This window comes from Onychostruthus taczanowskii, unplaced genomic scaffold (assembly GCF_017590055.1).
Source record: "Onychostruthus taczanowskii isolate IOZ18803 unplaced genomic scaffold, ASM1759005v1 scaffold322, whole genome shotgun sequence".
Taxonomy (NCBI): Eukaryota; Metazoa; Chordata; class Aves; order Passeriformes; family Passeridae; genus Onychostruthus; species Onychostruthus taczanowskii.
In genome coordinates this window covers 38231-56936 of record NW_024500595.1, presented here as the reverse complement: position 1 = coordinate 56936, position 18706 = coordinate 38231, and the positions used below count along the sequence as shown (strand labels likewise).

The 18706-nt window shown below is 62.1% G+C and overlaps 3 protein-coding genes across 3 annotated transcripts in view; all 3 read left to right on the top strand.

Moving 5' to 3' along the window:
* Positions 1 to 1966: 1966 nt before the first annotated feature.
* ACTG2 (actin gamma 2, smooth muscle) lies at positions 1967 to 7489 on the top strand. The gene is made up of 11 exons (XM_041410510.1): positions 1967 to 2050; positions 3833 to 3930; positions 4644 to 4813; positions 4897 to 5025; positions 5106 to 5216; positions 5989 to 6073; positions 6153 to 6314; positions 6401 to 6460; positions 6549 to 6642; positions 6964 to 7147; positions 7242 to 7489. The coding sequence occupies exons 3-11, from the start codon at positions 4688 to 4690 to the stop codon at positions 7383 to 7385; spliced, it is 1095 nt and encodes a 364-aa protein (XP_041266444.1). The 5' UTR covers positions 1967 to 2050; positions 3833 to 3930; positions 4644 to 4687; the 3' UTR covers positions 7386 to 7489.
* A 1147-nt stretch (positions 7490 to 8636) lies between these two features.
* On the top strand, positions 8637 to 13867 carry DGUOK (deoxyguanosine kinase). The gene is made up of 7 exons (XM_041410514.1): positions 8637 to 8705; positions 9503 to 9618; positions 10187 to 10374; positions 10926 to 11073; positions 12532 to 12647; positions 12909 to 13008; positions 13205 to 13867. Exons 1-7 carry the CDS (start codon positions 8657 to 8659, stop codon positions 13292 to 13294), a joined length of 807 nt encoding a protein of 268 aa, XP_041266448.1. The 5' UTR covers positions 8637 to 8656; the 3' UTR covers positions 13295 to 13867.
* A 4520-nt stretch (positions 13868 to 18387) lies between these two features.
* Positions 18388 to 18706, top strand: part of TET3 (tet methylcytosine dioxygenase 3) — a 23676-nt gene continuing 23357 nt past the window's right edge. Inside the window, exon 1 of the mRNA XM_041410512.1 lies at positions 18388 to 18559. The gene's annotated coding sequence lies outside the window, so the exon portion shown is untranslated. The remainder of the gene's footprint in view (positions 18560 to 18706) is intronic.

Below are 18706 nucleotides of genomic sequence, written 5' to 3'. Positions count from 1 at the left end.
GGATGGAATTCCAGCAGTTTTGACCACCCCAACCCCACTCCAAGATGGAATTCCAGCAGTTTTGACCACCCCAATCCCACTCCAAGATGCAATTCCAGCAGTTTTGACCACCCCAATCCCACTCCAAGATGCAATTCCAGCAGTTTTGACCACCCCAATCCCACTCCAAGATGCAATTCCAGCAGTTTTGACCACCCCAATCCCACTCCAAGATGCAATTCCAGCAGTTTTGACCACCCCAATCCCACTCCAAGATGGAATTCCAGCAGTTTTGACCACCCCAATCCCACTCCAAGATGCAATTCCAGCAGTTTTGACCACCCCAATCCCACTCCAGGATGGGATTCCAGCAGTTTTGACCACCCCAATCCCACTCCAGGATGGAATTCCAGCAGCTTTGGCCACTTCCCTGCTCCCAGCTCCCCGTGCCTGTGCACACCCAGAGCAGCAGCAAGCCTGGCTCAGGAAGCCTGGCCTTGCCAAAGCCGAGCTCAGCCCTTGTGCAGGACCCTCCTGGGGGTGCTTTAGTCGGGGTGGGGGGTTAGCAGCAGCATTCCAAGGTGGCAGCCAGCTGTGCCAGCTGTGCCAGGCGTGCTGCACGTCCCCGGCAGGGTGGGGTGGGGTGGGATGGTCGGCACATGGGGAAGGGGAGGGGAAGGGGCTGGAGCTGCCCTCCCACCCGGCGTGCAAACATCGCCGCGGCTGTGTGTCTGGCACACATGGACGGGATTATCCAGCTGTTTTCTCCTGCCGTGCCCCTCCTTTTCCCGGAGCTCTCTGTGGGGCGGGGTCGCCTCGGGGGGATCCGCTCCTTTGGGGCTGCCGCGTTTGCGTGACGAGCGCTGCTCCAGCTTTTCCCCGGTCGCTTTTGGGAACAGGCTGGCCCCGGGCCGGGAGGGATAAGGGGGGGCCTTTAGGGCATCTCGGGGAACTCGTTTGCAGCCCTAATTAATTAGCCGTGCTCGGGAGGGGGTGCAGTTGCCGTGGTGTTCATCCCGCAGCTCCTCGCCCCGGGGCAGCGTGGGGACACCGAGTGGAAAATCACATCCTGCAGAGCAGCAATTCCTTCACATCCGTGGGGATTCATCCCAGCTCCTCATCCCTGCAGCTCTCAGGTGTCAGCTGGCCACCACTTCTGTGCTGTCCCAGTGGCTGGTAAACCTTGCCAGGGAATTTTCCAGGAGCAGGGAATTGCTCAGGTCAGGGTCTGCCTCGCTCCCAGCCCTGCTCCCTGAGCTCCCGCCTCTTTCATCCCATTTTTCCCCCCAGGTCCCTGAATCCTCACTTTGTGTCTCAGTGAATGTCGATATCCAGGCCCTGCTGCCCAGCCTGGCTCTCCAGCTGTGCCAGCTGTGACCGTCACACCTTAAAACCGCCCAAACCTGGATTTGGGAGGAGCTGAGAAGATAAACCACGCTCAGCAGTGATTTATTGGCTGTGTTCGGGGGGGATTCCGCCGGACGAGCGATGCTTATCTCCCCCCGAGCAGATGGAACTCATCCAGATCTCTTTTTTTTCACGCCTTTCCCGTCCTCAGCAGCATCCCCGGAGCTCCCAGGGTGAACATTCCCCCCGAGGGCGGTGCCGGCACCGGGATTTGGGAAAGGCAGCGGCCGGGCCGGGCTCGTCCCCCGCCGGTGCCGGGGGATGCCTGGCGTTCCTGCGAGCATCCCGGGCCCGCTGGATTGGCTGCGGGGGCCAAACCTTGCCTTTTTAGGCTGCGCCTGGCTCCGGCTCGGGGCTGAGCTCGGGGATGCCCCGGCCGTGGGGCAGCCCCAGCCCCGGGGATGAGTGCTGGGGCTGCTCGGGGGTCTCGGGCTTTGGGAATGGCCGGGGAGGGGGGATCCTGCCTGCACACGGGGCTCTCCAGCTGCTGCCTCCATCGCCCCCTCTGCCCTCCCCACTCTGTGGCTTTGGGGTGTGATTCATTTTCATTTGTAATTCGTTTTAATTTGTAATTCATTTTAAAGGGGTTTTTTTTTGCGTGTCGTCTATGGCAGCCTCTCGCCTCGGTGACCTCGTGTTTGGCGGGGACCCAGCCGGGTTGGAGGTGAGGTGGCAGCAGGACCCCGGGGCTGGGGGCGTGGGGGGACACCAGGGGCAGGGCAGGGGACACAGCCAGCCCTGTGAGCTGCTTCACAGGGACAGGGACTTCACAGCCAGCCCTGGGGACACGGGGCTGTGACTGTGAGCTGCTTCACAGGGACAGGGACCTGGCAGAGCCAGCCCTGGGGACACGGGGCTGTGAATGGACTGCACTGCTGGGGACACAGTGTCCCTGTCCTGCTCTGGGGGTGACAGGTGGGACAGAGCCATCCCTGGGGACACGGGGCTGTGAGTGGACTGGCAGTGCTGGGGACACTGTCCTGCCCTGGAGGGTGACAGCCCAGAGGGGACAGAGCCATCCCTGGGGACACGGGGCTGTGAGTGGACTGGCAGTGCTGGGGACACACCGTGTCCCTGTCCTGTCCAGGTGGGACAGAGCCATCCCTGGGAGAGCTGGGGCTGTGAATCGACTGGCAGTGCTGGGGACACTGTCCTGCCCCGTGGGGTGACAGCGCAGAGGGGCCAGAGCCATCCCTGGGGGACATTGGGCTGTGAGTGGACTGGCAGTGCTGGGGACACAGTGTCCCTGTCCTGTCCAGGTGGGACAGAGCCATCCCTGGGGACACGGGGCTGTGAGTGGACTGGCAGTGCTGGGGACACAGTGTCCCTGTCCTGTCCAGGTGGGACAGAGCCATCCCTGGGGACACGGGGCTGTGAGTGGACTGGCAGTGCTGGGGACACAGTGTCCCTGTCCTGTCCAGGTGGGACAGAGCCATCCCTGGGGACACGGGGCTGTGAGTGGACTGGCAGTGCTGGGGACACACCGTGTCCCTGTCCTGTCCCATGGGGTGACAGCCCAGGGCCCATTCCCTCCCTCTGGAACCATGGGGGACACCAGGACCTTTGTGTCCCTTGCCTGTGGTGACACCCACAGCTCCTGGGGTGTCCCTGCCTCGGGCACAGCTGGGGATCATCCGGGGCCCGCCGTGCCTCAGTTTCCCTGGAGCCCTCCCTGGCTCCGGGGGGTGACTCCGGGGCATCTCTGCCGCCTCCCCCGGTGCTCCGGGAGGCTCCTGGTGAGGGCCCGTTGTCCTTAAAAAGGCAGCCGGGAGTTCGGGAGCCTCTGGTTGGCCTCTGCCAGGGCCGGGGGCCAGGGCTGGGGGTGGCCGCGGCCCCCCCGGGCTGTGTCCGGGCTCGGGGACAGCTCCCACCGTGTCCCCTGGCGGGGTCTGAGCTGCTCCCCCCAAAATCCCCCGGTGGGGGATCAGAACCCGGCTCCCCCTCAGTGAGCGATCAGGATTTGGACCCACAACCCCCGGCCTGGCTCAGGACGAGGATTTGAGGCTTTGGGACAGCAAAAGCCCAAAAATGGGGGCGGAGAGAGAGAAAACCACGGGGAGAGGCATCCCAGGAGCGCCGGTGGAGGGGGCAGCGAGGCCGGGAGGAGCCGGGGCAGCTCAGCCCCGGCTCGGGGGTGTCCCCAGAGCCCCCAGAGCCACCTCCACCCCGCAGAGCTCCCCAGGACCTGCGGGCGCTCCCAGCTCCTTTTCCCCAGCCCGTCGCTTATAAGGACTTGTGTCTCACTTGTTTATCGGAGCGCAGCATAAAAGGAACGGACTCCCGACGGGGCCGCCGCCTCCCAAGCATCCCTACCATACATTTTCCTACAATAATTAACCGTGCTGGGTCCTACCACCGGCCCAAGGTCAATTTAATGAAATAAAACACCTTATATGGCCATATGGCCAAGGCACCATCACTGAGCCTATTTAGGGTCTTTGTTTAGAGCGGATCCGCCTCTGAGGTTCCTGGGGCTCGCTGGTATTTATACCCACGGCTCATCGGGGCTCGGTCCCAGAGGAAAGGAGCTCTCTCGCCTCCGTGGTGAGTACCGCCCTGCCCAGCCCCGCTTCCCTTCTTCCTCGGAGGGCAGCGAGCAGGAGAAACACCCCGGGGGGTTTTTATTTGGGGTGCCTCAGCTTTTACGGCTGGGTTTGCGTGGCACGGAGGGGGTGCCAACCCCGGCACGACCCCACAGCCCGGAGCCTCGCTGGAGGTGGCCAGAGCTGGGCTGAGGCCAAAGCAGGTTGTGCTCTCGCAGAAATCTCCGTGATTTGGGGTTTTTTTTTTTGGCTTTTTGGGCTCCTGCAAGGTTTTGCCTGTTTCCCTTCGGATCGGGGAGCTCATCCTCTGGCACAGGGGGCACCCCCTGGGAAGGGCAATATTTTTCCCCCCCCGTTTTTGGGAGCAGATGCGAGGTCAGAGCAGCAAAAGGCTGAAGATGAGAGGGCATCACCTGGCACCCCCTGCCCGCTTTCGGGGGGCACCGCCCGGGCACGGCAGCACCGGAGCTCCCGGGGGAGGCTTCGGCACCGATTTTGGCCAAGAAGAGGCTGCAGGAGGATGGAGCAGCAGCACCAGCGTGGAGCAGCACCCACGGGGAGCGAGCATCACCGCTCTGGGGTCGGCCCACGGAGGATTTTACCCTGCTGCCCATCCCCGAGGACTCCGACGCCTCCGAGCCCAAATCCGGCGGCGCTGGCGCGGGACGAGCCCGGTGCCGGCCTCTCCGTAACGCCCCTCTCCCCCCCGGGCAGCTTTTCCCCCAGGTCCCCCCAGCACCGAGCGCTGCCACCCCGCCATGTGCGACGAGGAAACCACGGCCCTGGTGTGCGACAACGGCTCCGGCCTCTGCAAGGCCGGCTTTGCCGGCGACGATGCCCCCCGCGCCGTCTTCCCCTCCATCGTGGGGCGGCCCCGGCACCAGGTGGGTACCCGGGGGGGCCTGGGCAGCCCCCGGCCCCGGCTGGCCGCGGAGCGCGGCTAACGAGGCCTCTCCCCCCGCGTTAGGGTGTCATGGTGGGCATGGGGCAGAAGGACAGCTACGTGGGCGACGAGGCGCAGAGCAAGAGGGGCATCCTCACGCTCAAGTACCCCATCGAGCACGGCATCATCACCAACTGGGATGACATGGAGAAGGTGAGGCCCTGGCGGGGCGGGGAGGGGGGTCAGCCCCGCCTTCGGTTTGGGGTGACAGCCTGGTTCTCTGCCTGCCTCAGATCTGGCACCACTCCTTCTACAACGAGCTGCGTGTGGCCCCCGAGGAGCACCCCACCCTGCTCACCGAGGCACCCCTCAACCCCAAGGCCAACCGGGAGAAGATGACCCAGGTAGGGCCCTGGAGATGACCCCTGGATGGGGCTGGACCCTCCAAAACCGCAGGAAGGGCTGGGGAAGGGGGGGGGATGTGGGGTTTTGTGGGGTGCAGGATAAGGGCAGAGATCCCAGTGGGAATCCCCCTGATGGCCCTGGGGGTCTCTTGGCAGCGCGTGGACCTGCAGGATTTGCCCCACCATGTGCTCCCCACTCTGCACAGCCCCACGTGGCTCTGTGCACTGCGGTGACCCACGCTTCCATGCCATCCTGACCCACGTGCTCCCTGCCCCATGCCCGGCCCCACGTGGCTCTGTGCGCTGCGGTGACCCACGTTTCCATGCCATCCTGACCCACGTGCTCCCTGCCCCATGCCCGGCCCCACGTGGCTCTGTGCACTGCGGTGACCCACGTTTCCATGCCATCCTGACCCACGTGCTCCCTGCCCCATGCCCGGCCCCACGTGGCTCTGTGCACTGCGGTGACCCACGCTTCCACGCCATCCTGACCCACGTGCTCCCTGCCCCATGCCCGGCCCCACGTGGCTCTGTGCGCTGCCATCGCCCACGTTTCCACCTCTGGGCCCACGTTTTCCCAGGACCCACGCGTTCCCGTGTCCTCCTCCGTGCCCCACAACTCCACCACCCACCCGTTCCTCCATGCCCCACAACCGTCCCCGTGTTCCTCCACGCCACGCCCTGACCCCAGGAAGGCACAGGGGTGGGGTGGGGCGTGCCGGCGACCCCCGTGCCCTCCCCTACCCCCCTGCCCCTCTCGTCTCCCCTCCAGATCATGTTTGAAACCTTCAACGTCCCCGCCATGTACGTCGCCATCCAAGCCGTGCTCTCCCTCTACGCCTCCGGCCGCACCACCGGTGAGCAGGGGAACCGTGGGTGACCGTGGGTGACCGGGACCGGCCCGGAGCGTCCCCCCTCACCTTTCCCGTGTGCCAGGCATCGTCCTGGACTCCGGGGACGGCGTCACCCACAACGTGCCCATCTACGAGGGCTACGCCCTGCCCCACGCCATCCTGCGCCTGGACCTGGCCGGCCGCGACCTCACCGACTACCTCATGAAGATCCTCACCGAGAGGGGCTACTCCTTCGTCACCACCGGTACGGGCGCGGGGAGGCGGCCTCGGGGACGGGGACGCGGCCTCGCCGCCGCCGGGCTGAGCCTCCCCCGCCGCCGTGTCCCGCAGCCGAGCGGGAAATCGTGCGCGACAAGACCCCATTCCAGTGCCCCCAGACCCTCCTCCAGTGTCCCCAGACCCTCCTCCAGCACCCAAAGACCCTGTCCCAGCCCCCAGTGCCCCCAGACCCTGTCCCAGCCCCCAGACCCTCCTCCAGTGCCCAAAGACTCCATTCTAGTTCCCCCCAGACCCTGTCCCAGCCCCCAGACCCCATTCCAGTGTCCCCCGACCTTGTTCCAGCCCTCCTTCATCCCTGACCCCCCAGACCCTCCTCTAGCCCTCATTCATGGCTGAGCCCACCCCAGTGCCCCCAGACCCTCCTCCAGCCCTCCTTCCTCACTGAGCCCACCCCCAGTTCCCCCTGGGCATGGTTGCCCCCATCCCCACCAGCAGACAAACAGAAAATGCCCCTTTGGCATCTCCCAGCTCCCGTGGGTGCCCCATGGAGGCGTTTTGGGGCTCCCCCGAGCGCTTGGCACCGCCACTGCTGGGCCAGACCCACGGCTTCTCTTTTGGGGAGCCCTGGGGGGGCACGGGCGGGGCACAGGGAGGTGACAGCCCCCTGCCACGCCAGGCATGGAGTCCGCCGGGATCCACGAGACCACCTACAACTCCATCATGAAGTGCGACATCGACATCCGCAAGGACCTGTACGCCAACAACGTCCTGTCCGGGGGCACCACCATGTACCCGGGCATCGCCGACCGCATGCAGAAGGAGATCACCGCCCTGGCCCCCAGCACCATGAAGATCAAGGTGGGCCCTGGCTGGCCAAAGCAGCCCGCCAGCACCCCGGCTCCCCGCCCGCCGCGGGGTTTTGGGGTGATCCTACAGGCCGCTGTCCCCGCAGATCATCGCCCCGCCGGAGCGCAAGTACTCGGTGTGGATCGGCGGCTCCATCCTGGCGTCCCTCTCCACCTTCCAGCAGATGTGGATCAGCAAACCCGAGTACGACGAGGCCGGACCCTCCATCGTCCACCGAAAATGCTTCTAAGCCCCCTCCCCGCCCCGCGGGGGCCCCCCGTGCCCAGGCTGGGGTGCCCCGCTCCTCCCCTGGCCCCGCTGCTCCTCCCCACTGCCCACCGCGCATTAAAAAGCCTTTTCTCCAGCTCGGAGCGTTCCTGGGGGGCTGGGGGGGCTGGGGGGGCTGGGGGAAAGAGCCCTGACCTCACCTTGGTGGTGTGTCCTGCTGGTGGCCTTGATGTCCCCAACCCCATGGGAATGGCCTTGACCCCGTATCAGTGCCCCCAACCTTGAGATGATGCCCCCAACCCCATGTTGGTGACCCCAACCCTGCAAGGATGTCCCCAACCCCATGGGAATGCCCTTGACCCCATATCAGTGCCCCCAACCTTGAGGTGATGCCCCCAACCCTGCAAGGATGCCCTCAACCTCATGTTGGTGACCCCCAACCCTTGACAATGCCCCCGACCCCATGTTGGTGACCCCAACCCTTGATGATGCCCTCAACCCCATGTTGGTGACCCCAACCCTTGATGATGCCCCTGACCCCATGTTGGTGACCCCAACCCCATGTTGGTGACCCCAGTGTGGTGTTGGTGGCCCTGACCCTTGGCTGATGCCCCCAGCCCTCGATACCCTCAGCCTCCCCACAGTGTCCCCAACCCCACATCGATGTCACCCTCAGGGGATGTCCCCAACCCCATTGCAATGGCCCCGACCCTCGCCTGGTGACCCCAGTCCCACACTGGGGACCTCAACAACGTGTCCATGCCCTTGACCCCACACCCTTGACCCCAAACCCTGTTGGTGACCTCAATTTTGTATTGGTGACCCCCAATGTGGTTTTGGTGACCCCCAATGTGGCTTTGGTGACCCCCAATGTGGTTTTGGGGACCCCAACCCCATGTTGATGTCCTTAGCCCCATGCTGGGGACCCCAATTTTGTACTGGTGACCCCTGTGTGGTTTTTGGGGACCCCAACCCCATGTTGGAGACCCCAATTTCGTATCGGTGACCCCAATGTTGTTCTGGTGACCCCAATGTGGTTTTGGTGACCCCCAACCCCATTTTGTGCCCCGCCCCCTCTCCCCCGCCCCGCGCATTGCCGGGACGCGCTGCGCACAGCGTCTCATTTGCATAAATTACCATACCGCCCCCGTTCCGCCCCCTCCCCGCTGTTTCCGCCCCCTCCGCCTCCTCCTCCCGCCCACTTCCCGCGCGTTGACGTCACGGGGCGGCGGCGCGCGCTGCTGATTACCATCTCATTAGCATATGACGCGGGAAGGCGGAAGCGGCGGCGGCATGGGGCGGAGCGGGGCCGCCCTGCGGCTGGCCCTGGAGGGGAACATCGGTACCGGGGGGACACGGGGGGATCTGGGGGGCGAGGGGAGCGGGGGCGGCGCGGGCTGCGAGTTAATGGCTGTAATTATCTTAATTACCGCTGCTGGGGGGGCGCCCCGAAACCCCCGAGCTGCTGGGAGCTGGGAGAGGGACACAAAGGCTGTCCCCGGGTTAGGGACACCCGGGTCACCCCAAATTCTCGGGGGTCGGGTTGGAGTCAGCTGGGTCACCCCACATTCCCAGGAGCCAGGAAGGGGCACCCCCAGATTTATCCCACAGTGGGGAAACGCCAGGTTCACCCCGATATTTCCGAGATTTGGGGTGGGGGGACCCCCAGATTCAGCCTGTGTCCCGGGGGGGACACTCAGGCTCACCCCGGGATTTGGGGCAGGGGGACACCCCGGGTCACCGCATGTTACTGGGGTTTTCCGGGGGGACACCCCACATTCCCAGAGTACAGGGCTGGGGACACCCCTGCTCACGCCGCATCCCTTAGGGCCAGGATTGGGGACACCCAGGATCACCCCACATCCCTTAGGGCCAGGATTGGGGACACCCAGGCTCACCCCACATCCCTTAGGGCCAGGATTGGGGACACCCCTGCTCACCCCACATCCCTTAGGGCCAGGATTGGGGACACCCCGGCTCACCCCACATGTCCAGGAGCCGAGATGGGGGCACACCAGGCTGACCCCATATCCCAAGAACTGGGACAGGGGGGACAACCCGGGCTCACCCCACACCCCCGGGGACCCCGGGCTCACCCCACACCCCCGGGCTGACGCTGCTCTCCCTCCCCTCCCGCAGCCGTGGGGAAATCGACCTTCCTGAAGCTGCTGGCTGCCACCTTCCCGCGGTGGCACCTGGTGACAGAGCCGGTGGCGCAGTGGCGCAAGGTGCAGCCGGCCGCTGGCACTGCCCAGGTAACGCCACCCCCAGCCCTCCAACCCTAAATGTCCCCACTGGTGTTCGGGGCTGTGCCAACCTGCTGCCACCCAGAATGTCCCTGCAGGTGTCCCAGGGCTGAGCCAACCTGCTGCCACCCCAAGTGTCCCCACTGGTTGTCGGGGCTGTGCCAACCTGCTGCCACCCAGAATGTCCCTGCAGGTGTCCCAGGGCTGAGCCAACCTGCTGCCACCCCAAGTGTCCCCACTGGTTGTGGGGGCTGTGCCAACCTGCTGCCACCCCAGATTTCCCTGCAGGTGTCCCAGGGCTGTGCCAGCCTGCTGCCACCCCAAATGTCCCTGCTGGTGTCCCGGGGCTGTGCCAACCTGCTGCCACCCCAAATGTCCCCACTGGTGTCTCAGGGCTGTGCCAGCCTGCTGCCAGCCCTGACCCCAAATCCACAGGTGCTGGGGGGCTGTGCCAGCCTGCTGCCACCCAAATGTCCCCGCAGGAGCCCCAGGGCTGTGCCAACCTGCTGCCACCCCAAATGTCCCCATAGGTGTCAGGGGGCTGTGCCAACCTGCTGCCACCCCAATGTCCCCGCAGGAGCCCCAGGGCTGTGCCAACCTGCTGCAGCTGATGTACCAGGAGCCCGCCCGCTGGTCCTACACCTTCCAGACCCTGTCGTGCCTGAGCCGCCTCAAGGCCGCGCTGGAGCCCCCCGAGGAGGCCGGGGGCACCCCCGGGACCCCCCCGGCCGTGCGGGTCTTTGAGCGCTCGGTGTTCAGTGACAGGTACCCCAAAAAGGGGCACGGGCTGGGGGTGGGCGCCAGGGTGGGCAGAGTGTGTCCCCAGAGGGTGCTGAGTGGCAGCAGTGGCATCTGGGGGTGTTTGGGGGGTGGCCCTTTGGGGGATGCCCGGCTCGGGGGGCACCAAATGTGCCCCACGTTGGGGTTTTTTACCTTAACTGAACCTTAGGTTGAACCTTGGTCTTGTCTTCGTGCCATTTTGTAGATGAAACGTATTTTTCATGTATTTTATTTTTATATGTTTTACATTTTTAGACATATTTTTAATATATTATATATTTTTATACATGTTTTCTCCATATATATATATAATAATATATATTTTAATATAAATAATATATATTTTTATAATGGTTTTGAAAATGTTTTATATATATATAAAAAATATATATATAGACATTTTATATATGGTATATTTTTAATATACATTTTGTACACACCAAGGAGTAGCACCTGCATCTCCTGACGAGTACAAAAAAACCCCAAAACCCCCAAATCTGTGCAAATCTGGAGCTGCCCTGTGCCCTCGTGCCCAGGTACGTGTTTGCCAAGAGCCTGTTCGAGGCCGGGCACCTGCAGCCGCTGGAGTGGGCGATCTACCAGGACTGGCACCAGCTCCTGCTGCGGCACCTGGGGCCCCGCGCCGCCCCCCACGCCTTCCTGTACCTGCGCGCCAGCCCCCAGGTGGGCACCGGCACCGGGCACCGGGGGTTGCTCACCTGGGGCTGCACAACTGGGGTTGCACACCTGGGATTGCTCATCTGGGATTGGTCACTTGGGGTTTCACACCTGGGATTGCTCACCTGGGATTACACACCTGGGGTTGCACACCTGGGGTTGCACACCTGGGGTTGCACACCTGGGGCTCCACACCTGGGATTGCTCATCTGGGATTGGTCACTGGGGGCTCCACACCTGGGGTTCCACACCTGGGGCTGCACACCTGCAATTCCACACCTGCAGTTCCACACCTGGGGTTCCACAACTGGGATTGCACACCTGGAATTGCTCACCTGGGATTGCACACCTGGGGTTCCACACCTGGGGTTTCACACCTGGGGTTGCACACCTGGGATTGCACACCTGGAATTGGTCAGATGGGGTTGCACACCTGGGATTACACACCTGGGGTTGCACACCTGGAATTGCTCATCTGGGATTGGTCACTTGGGGTTGCACACCAGGGGTTGCACACCTGGGATTGCACACCTGCGATTCCACACCTGGGGTTCCACAACTGGGATTGCACAACTGGGGGCTCCACACCTGGGGTTGCACGCCTGGGGTTGCACACCTGAGATTGGTCACTTGCGGTTTCACACCTGTAATTCCACACCTGCAATTCCACACCTGGGGTTCCACACCTGGGGTTGCACACCTGGGATTGCACACCTGGGGTGGCACACCTGGGGCTCCACGCCTGGGGTTGCACACCTGAGATTGGTCACTTGTTTCACACCTCAGATTGCACACCTGGGATTGCTCACCTGGGATTGCTCACCGGGGGCTTCACACCTGGAGTTCCACACCTGGGGCTGCACACCTGGGGCTGCACACCTGAGATTGGTCACTTGGGGTTTCACACCTCAGATTGCACACCTGGGATTGCTCACCTGGGGTTGCACACCTGGCGTTCCACACCTGGGATTGGTCACTTGCGGTTCCACACCTGTAATTCCACACCTGCAATTCCACACCTGGGGTTCCACACCTGGGATTGCTCACCTGGGGCTCCACACCTGGCGTTGCACCCCTGGGATTGCTCACCTGGGGCTCCACACCTGGCGTTGCACCCCTGGGATTGCTCACCTGGGGTTGGTCACCTGGAATTGCTCACCTGGGATTGCTCACCTGGGGCTCCACACCTGGCGTTGCACACCTGGGATTGCACAACTGGGGCTGCACACCTGGGGCTCCACACCTGGAATTGCTCACCTGGAATTGCACACCTGGGATTGGTCACCTGGGGTTCCACACCTGGGATTGCTCACCTGGAATTGCTCACCTGTGGTTGCACACCTGGGGCTCCACACCTGTGGTTGCACACCTGGAGTTCCACACCTGGAATTGCACACCTGGAGTTCCACACCTGGGCTGCCCAAAGCATTTTCCAAAGGGTGAAATTCGTTTTTTCCCCCCCAGACGTGCCTGGAGCGGCTGCGGCGGCGGGCGAGGAGCGAGGAGGGCGGGATCCAGCTGGGCTACCTGCAGCAGCTGCACGGCCAGCACGAGCTCTGGCTGGTGGCCAGGGCCACCGAGTGAGTCCCCATGTGTGCCCAGCTTTGGGGTCACCCCAAACCCCGGCTTTTGGGGTTTTTTGGGGTTTTTTGGGAGTTTAACCCCTCCCAGGAGGGCGGGATCCAGCTGGGCTACCTGCAGCAGCTGCACGGCCAGCACGAGCTCTGGCTGGTGGCCAGGGCCACCGAGTGAGTCCCCAGCCTTGGGGTGCCCTGGGTTTTGGGTTTATTTGGGGTGGTTTTGGGGTGTTTTCGGGTTAAGCCCCCGCTGTCCCTCTGCAGGATCCATTTTCCAGCAGCACGGAGCGCGCCCGTCCTGGTGCTGGACGTGGAGCAGGACTTTGAGCACGACGTGGCCAGGCAGGGCCTGCTCATGGCACAGGTGGGTGCCACGGGTGGGGTGCCACGGGTGGGGTGGGTGGCACAGCCCCGGTGCCACCCTGGTGCCACCCCCTCCATTCCTGCACTGTCCCAGTGCCAGTTCCACCCCAGTTTCCATCCCAGTTCCGTCCCAGTGCCACCCTGGTGCCACCCCTGCCCCACCCCGGTGCCACCCTTCAGCCAGGCTGTCCTTGCAGGTGGAGGCCTTTGTGACATCCCTGGGTGCCCACCCTGTGCCAGCCCATCCCGAGCCCCTGGGCTCCGAGCAAGGGGCAGCATCTGCCTGAAGACCCCGAGGACAAGGGACACGTCCCTGAGGACAGGGGACATGGCCCTGAGGACAAGGGACACGGCCCTGAGGACAGGGGACACGGTCCCAAGGACAGGGGACACGGTCCCCATGACCAGGGACACAATTCCAAGGAGAAGGGACATGATCCTGAGGACAGGGGACACAATCCCAAGGACAGGGGACACAGTCCCAAAGACAGGGGGACACAGACCTGAGAAGGGACACGATCCCAAGGACCAGGGACACAATCCAGAGGACAAAGGACACGATGCTCAGGGCCAGGGACACAATTCCAAGGAGAAGGGACACGATCCTGAGGACAGGGGACACGTCCTGGTCCCCACTGTCCCCCAGCCCCTCTGTCCTGGCCGGGGCTGGATCCTCAGAGCCGTGTGGGGTTTTGGGCTCAGGGGGTCCCCAGGTCCTTGCTGTGACCCCTGCCCGTCTTTGGGGTGGATTTTCTGCTGGAATTCCGATTTTCCCGAGGAAAATCCCGGTGTTTGACCCAACCCCCATCACTTGTTAATTTATATTTCATTTTTTTTCCCTTAAATTAAGATCAGATCGCTGAGGAGCTGCTCTGTGTCTCGGGGTGTGGAGGGTCGGGGTGGCCCTGGGGGGACACGGGGGGACGTTGTGCCCCCAGTTTTGGGGTGTTGTGACAGGCAGTGCCCCATGGGTTTGGGGAAAACCACGGGGATTTGGGTCCTAAAAGGGGGATGGGGGATGGTGCTCGGCCTGTGGAGGGTCGGGGTGGCCCTGGGGGGACACGGGGGGACGTTGTGCCCCCAGTTTTGGGGTGTTGTGACGGGCAGTGCCCCATGGGTTTGGGGGAAAACCACGGGGATTTGGGTCCTTAAAGGGGGATGGGGGATGGGGGATGGTGCGGAACAAGGAGGAAAAAAGGAAAAAAAAAAATCGGAAAAGAGGGAAAAGGAAAATGGGGTTGGAAGAAAGAAGGGGTGGGATTAAAAGCGGCAGCACCCCGGTTTTGGGGGGGGTTATGGGGCGGGAGGGGTGGGGAGACAGCGGGGCCGCCCCCCCCCCCCCCCCCCGGGCTGGAAATTAAAACTCGGGGTGACTCGCGGCTCTGTCCCCCAGAAGTCGGCGGTGTCCCCGGGCCGGGGGACGCGGTGACCCCGCCATGTCCCTGTCGCCGGGCTGGGGGCTCCGCCAGCCCGGGCCAGCCGCCCCCCCGGCCGGGGGAAGCCCCGAAATCTGACGCTGCCCCCCCGGGATGGAGACGGAGAGGCTCCGCAGGGAGGTGAGCGACCCCCGGCTCCCCCAAACCCCCCTCTCGTCCCCGCTTTTTGGGGTGATTTGTGACCCCTTTGTCACCGTCGCTCGGAGGGGGCTGGTGGGGGCGCGCAGGGAAAGCCCCCCCTTGGTGGTGTTGGTGGCTGGGTTTGTTTTTTTTTTTTGAGGGTATTTCCGTGGGAAATGGGACTTTCTGCTGCCTTAAAGGCCACTTGGATGCCTTAAACCCACCCCCAAAAAAAAAATAATAATAATTTCAGCTCGTCCCTGGGGCATCCCCAAAGCAGCGCCGCGGGACGGGCGGAACAAAACCCAACTTTGAACCCAATTCCTGGGGATTTCTCTCAAAACGCTGCACGGCTGCCCCCCAAAAAGGAGGGGGTGCCAAGGAAGGGGGAGGCAGAGCCGTGCCCGGAGCTAAACAAGTTGCGGCGTTTTTTCTTCGCCCAAAAAAAAAAAAAAAAAAAAAAGAAAATAAAAATTCCAGCGCCTTCCTCCCCTCGGAGCTTCTGGTCTGACCGGCCGGGGTGCTTGGAACCGGGATTTCACATTTGGTGCCCACGCAAAAAAAAAAAGAAAAAAAAAAGGGGGGGGAGCTGCTCCGGCTGGGGGGTCTCCAGCGTGGGAGGGAGAAACATCTGCCTGGCGTTGGTTTCGCTGCTTTTCCCCCTTTAAAAACCCCAAAATTCCGTGTTGCTTTGCGCTTTTTTGGGTGCTTTTTTCTGGGTGCTTTTGGTCCTCCCCAAAAAAAAGGTTTTGCTTTTTTTGGTGCTTTTTGGGTGTTTTTGTCCCGCCCCCAAAAAAGGTTTTGCTTCTTTTGGTGCTTTCTGGGCGCTTTTGGTCCCCCCCAAAAAAAAAGGTTTTGCTTCTTTTGGTGCTTTCTGGGCGCTTTTGGTCCCCCCCAAAAAAAAAGGTTTTGCTTCTTTTGGTGCTTTCTGGGCGCTTTTGATCCCCCCCAAAAAAAAGGTTTTGCTTTTTTTGGTGCTTTTTGGGTGTTTTTGGACCCCCCAAAAAAAGCTTTTCCTTTTTTTGGCGCTTTTCTGGCGCTCCAGGGGGATTTTCCCTGTGGGAGGCTGGCATGGGGTGGCACGGACCTTGGCACGGGTGGCACGGACCTTGGCACGGGTGGCACGGACCTTGGCACGGGTGGCTCGCCGAGGCAAGGCGAGGACTTTGCCCTTGGTGAAAACTCAAAACCCGGCGTTTATCCGCGGCGCTTTCCCAAGCTATTGGGGAAAAATAGGAATTTTGGGGATGTTCCCGGGGTGCCGGCGGCCCGGGCCGGGCGTGCCGCGGTTCCCACGGCCCGGAGTCTCTCCCGGCCCCTTCCCAGCACCAGTTCCACCAGTCTCACCAGTTCCTCCGGCTCGGGAGGCCCGGCTGCAGCTCCTGCTGTCCCCCCGGGGCTCGTTTCCAGCTTTTTTCCCCCCCGTCCGCGAGGGTCTGCGGCGGGAGGAAGAGGAGGAGGAAGGTGGCGGAGGTCGAGGCTGAGCTCTCAGACCCTCTCCTGCCCTGCCGGGGTGTCTTTCGCGCTCATTTGCATAACTAATCAGCGTCTTGGCAAAGCCGCTCGTTAGCGCGGACCGCCCCAGCCGAGGGAAGGATGCTCGGACCCGACCCCTTCAGCTTTGGGGACAAATCCTAAATAAAGCCCACAGAAATCCCCTCTCCCAGCAGGAACGGGCTCACCACGGCCCCAAAACCACCGGGGATGGGATGGGGGCAGCTCGAGAGCATTCCCGACTTTGGGAATTCCTGTTCATCCCCCAAACCAGATCCCTGAACCAAATTTGGGGACAAATCTTAAATAAAGCCCACAGAAATCCCCACTCCCATTAGGAACAGGCACACCAGGGCCCCAAAACCACCGGGGGTGGGATGGGGGCAGCTCGAGAGCATTCCTGACCTTGGGAATTCTGTTCATTCCCCAAACCAGATCCCTGAACCAAATTTGGGGACAAATCCTAAATAAACCCCACAGAAAGCCCCATTCCCAGCAGGAACGGGCACACCACGGCCCCAAAACCACCGGGGGCGGGATGGGGGCAGCTCGAGAGCATTCCCGACCTTGGGAATTCTGTTCATCCCCCACACGAGATCCCTTAAATGAGTTTTTGGGAATAAACCCCACAGAAAGCCCCATTCCCAGCAGGAACGGGCACACCACGGCCCCAAAACCACCGGGGGCGGGATGGGGGCAGCTCGAGAGCATTCCCGACCTTGGGAATTCTGTTCATCCCCCAAACCAGATCCCCTAAATGAGTTTTTGGGAATAAACCCCACAGAAAGCCCCATTCCCAGCAGGAATGGGCAGACCACAGCCCCAGAACCACTGGGATGGGATGGGGGCAGCTCGAGAGCATTCCCGACTTTGGGAATTCCTGTTCATCCCCCAAACCAGATCCCTGAACCAAATTTGGGGACAAATCCTAAATAAACCCCACAGAAAGCCCCATTCCCAGCAGGAACGGGCACACCACGGCCCCAGAACCACCGGGGATGGGATGGGGGCAGCTTGAGAGCATTCCTGACGTTGGGAATTCCGTTCATTCTAAATAAAGCCCACAGAAATCCCCATTCCCAGCAGGAACGGGCACACCACGGCCCCAGAATCACTTTGGGGTGGTAGGGATAGGATGAGGGGCAGCTCGAGGTGTCCCTGGGGCATTCCCGGCGTTGGGAATTCCGTTCATCCCCCCACATGAGATCCCCTAAATGAGTCTGGGGACAAATCCTAAATAAACCGCAGAGAAATCCCCACTCCCAGCAGGAACCAGCCCTGGACTCAGGTTTATCCAAGCCTGGCCTGAGTTTATCCAACTCTGGACTTGGGTTTATCCAAGCCTGGTCTCGGGTTTATCCAAACCTGGACTCAGGTTTATCCAAGCCTGGATTCAGGTTTATCCAGCCCTGGACTCAGGTTTATCCAAACCTGGACTGAGGTTTATCCAAGCCTAGACTCGGGTTTATCCAACCTTGGACTCAGGTTTATCCAAGGCTGGACTCAGGTTTATCCAAGCCAAATGACCAATGTTCCCCAATTAACGCACCCAAACTGATGGACAATTAACGATGTTCTCTGGGGTTTAATGGCAGGAGAGTATTTGTGGGGGGGGGGGATAAAGAGCTTTTTGGGGGCTCCCCGGCTGCTTTTGGGGTTTTTGGCTGCTCCTCCCCCGTCGCAGTTTCCTGGGGGACAGTGACACAAAGAGCGGGGTTTGGGGCCTAGACTCAGGTTTATCCAAGCCTGGTCTCAGGTTTATCCAAGCCTGGTCTCGGGTTTATCCAAACCTGGACTCAGGTTTATCCAAGCCTGGATTCAGGTTTATCCAGCCCTGGACTCAGGTTTATCCAAACCTGGACTGAGGTTTATCCAAGCCTAGACTCGGGTTTATCCAACCTTGGACTCAGGTTTATCCAAGGCTGGACTCAGGTTTATCCAAGCCAAATGACCAATGTTCCCCAATTAACGCACCCAAACTGATGGACAATTAACGATGTTCTCTGGGGTTTAATGGCAGGAGAGTATTTGTGGGGGGGGGGATAAAGAGCTTTTTGGGGGCTCCCCGGCTGCTTTTGGGGTTTTTGGCTGCTCCTCCCCCGTCGCAGTTTCCTGGGGGACAGTGACACAAAGAGCGGGGTTTGGGGGTCCTGTGACCCCATTTTGGGCTTGTGGGGTCGCGTGTCTGTGCCCCTGTCCGTGTCCCCCTTGTGTGCCACCTGCACCTCCCTCATGTCCCCACATCCCCCCGTGTCCCCTTCTTGTCCCCACTCATGTCCCCCTCATGTTCCCCTGGGGGAAGAAGAGGAGGAGGAGGAGGAGGAGGAGGAGGAGGAGGAGGAGAGGGGGGGAGCAGGGATGCGGCGCTCATTCCCCCCCCCGGCTGCAGCGGGGCGGCGGTGAGGGAGCGCGAGGAGAGGGAGACAAGATGGCTTCCTCCTGAGGGCCGGAGCCGTGCGGGGCCGGCGGGGGCTGCGGGGGCAGCGCGGGGGCAGCGGCGAGGTAAGCGCACCCCTTCCCCGCTCCGAAACACTCCCTCTGCACCCCCCCAAATCCCCCCAGAAAACCCCAATCCCTCCTTGGGCTTGCGGGGCGCTGCGGGGGAGGTTAAAGACCCCCCCCCCCCCCCCCCCCCCCCCGGCGCGGCCG

Coding starts and splice junctions, on each gene's coding strand:
- ACTG2 (XM_041410510.1), top strand. CDS start 4,688: ATGTGCGACGAGGAAACCACGGCCCTGGTGTGCGACAACGGCTCCGGC. Junction 5,217..5,988: donor ACCGGGAGAAGATGACCCAG/GTAGGGCCCTGG, acceptor TCTCCCCTCCAG/ATCATGTTTGAAACCTTCAA. Junction 6,461..6,548: donor CCCCCAGACCCTCCTCCAGT/GTCCCCAGACCC, acceptor ACCCTCCTCCAG/TGCCCAAAGACTCCATTCTA.
- DGUOK (XM_041410514.1), top strand. CDS start 8,657: ATGGGGCGGAGCGGGGCCGCCCTGCGGCTGGCCCTGGAGGGGAACATC. Junction 9,619..10,186: donor CGGCCGCTGGCACTGCCCAG/GTAACGCCACCC, acceptor ATGTCCCCGCAG/GAGCCCCAGGGCTGTGCCAA. Junction 13,009..13,204: donor AGGGCCTGCTCATGGCACAG/GTGGGTGCCACG, acceptor CTGTCCTTGCAG/GTGGAGGCCTTTGTGACATC.